We start from the raw sequence: 1,046 nt of genomic DNA, 5'->3' as shown, positions 1-1,046 counted from the left end.
TTTTCATTGGGTGGAGACATGATGCAACCTGACATCCCAAACAGTTTCCTTAAGCTGCTGTCTGAGGGTGAGATAACCACATTTTATTCATTGGTGTTCCTGTGTTATGATATCAGTTCAGCAATTTGATACTGATACTGATATTGATTTGATTTACTGTGTTTAATTTCTCTTTAATGGCCCAGGATTTGACAGTGTGGAGGAGGACAGGAAGTTGAGGCTGTTTGCTGTGGATTCATATGTTTCTCTGCTCCAAGGAGAGCCTGGCAAGCTGCCACAGCGCTTCCTCCAAGTCATCAGCTGGGTGAGTGATGTTTATAAAATGAGCAATATAAGCAGTTTGTACAATTCTTGTGCAATAATAATGAGTAGGAGGAGGATGATGTTTATTTTTTCCAGACTTAATTATTTCTAGTGAAATGTTGGATAATTTTGACCTTTAGGCCTCTAAAGACAGAAGGGACATATGTGAAAGGTACTGAGGGGTCACGAGTAGACACTGCTTTGTTGTAAGGGGTTGCAAGCAAAAAGGTTTGGAACTTGGACATATAGGGGAGGATGCGGTACTAACCCTGATTTGCAGATAAAAACTTTGTCATAAGACACAAGACAGTACGTCTCTTTACCTGTTTGATACACTGAGGCTTTGTCCCCTCTCTGCCACGCTCAGGTCCTCGGTGAATACTCTCATTTGAAGGAGGAACTTGAACCAGCCATCGTCCTGAAGCTGCTGGCAAAGCTGTTGGACATGAAGCAAACCAGCAGTGAAACCAAGAGCTGGGTCCTCGTGGCAATGACCAAGCTCTGTGAGGGTAGGGCTGGTGTTTCTGTTACTCAGGAAGTTTCCGAAACATACAGCAGCTCGATGGACACAGTGCTGAGACAGAGGGCTCAGGAGCTGCAGTGCCTCAGCCAAGACTCTGAACTACGAGGCCGGGTGCTATTTCGAGACACTGGCCTGGAGCCCCTGGAGGTAACATACATGGAGGGCTGCAGAATTACAACATTGATGTTTAAGTATATTTATTTTATGATTGTAATGTTCA

General features: G+C 44.3%; 1 protein-coding gene across 1 annotated transcript; it reads left to right on the top strand.

Annotated features, from left to right (window-relative positions):
* Positions 1-6: 6 nt before the first annotated feature.
* Positions 7-1,017, top strand: LOC111658195 (AP-4 complex subunit epsilon-1-like; the record flags this gene model as incomplete). The annotated part of the gene is made up of 3 exons (XM_023410621.1): positions 7-67; positions 186-304; positions 671-1,017. Coding segments are annotated over exons 1-3 (515 nt in total), but the record flags the coding sequence as incomplete, so codon positions are not given.
* Positions 1,018-1,046: the final 29 nt, after the last annotated feature.

This window comes from Seriola lalandi, unplaced genomic scaffold, assembly GCF_002814215.2.
Source record: "Seriola lalandi dorsalis isolate HSWRI2012SDOR001 ecotype SW California unplaced genomic scaffold, Sedor1 jcf7180001978927, whole genome shotgun sequence".
NCBI classification, from domain to species: domain Eukaryota; kingdom Metazoa; phylum Chordata; class Actinopteri; order Carangiformes; family Carangidae; genus Seriola; species Seriola lalandi.
The sequence above is the reverse complement of the archived record's forward strand: the minus strand, read 5'-3'. Positions and strand labels throughout refer to the sequence as shown.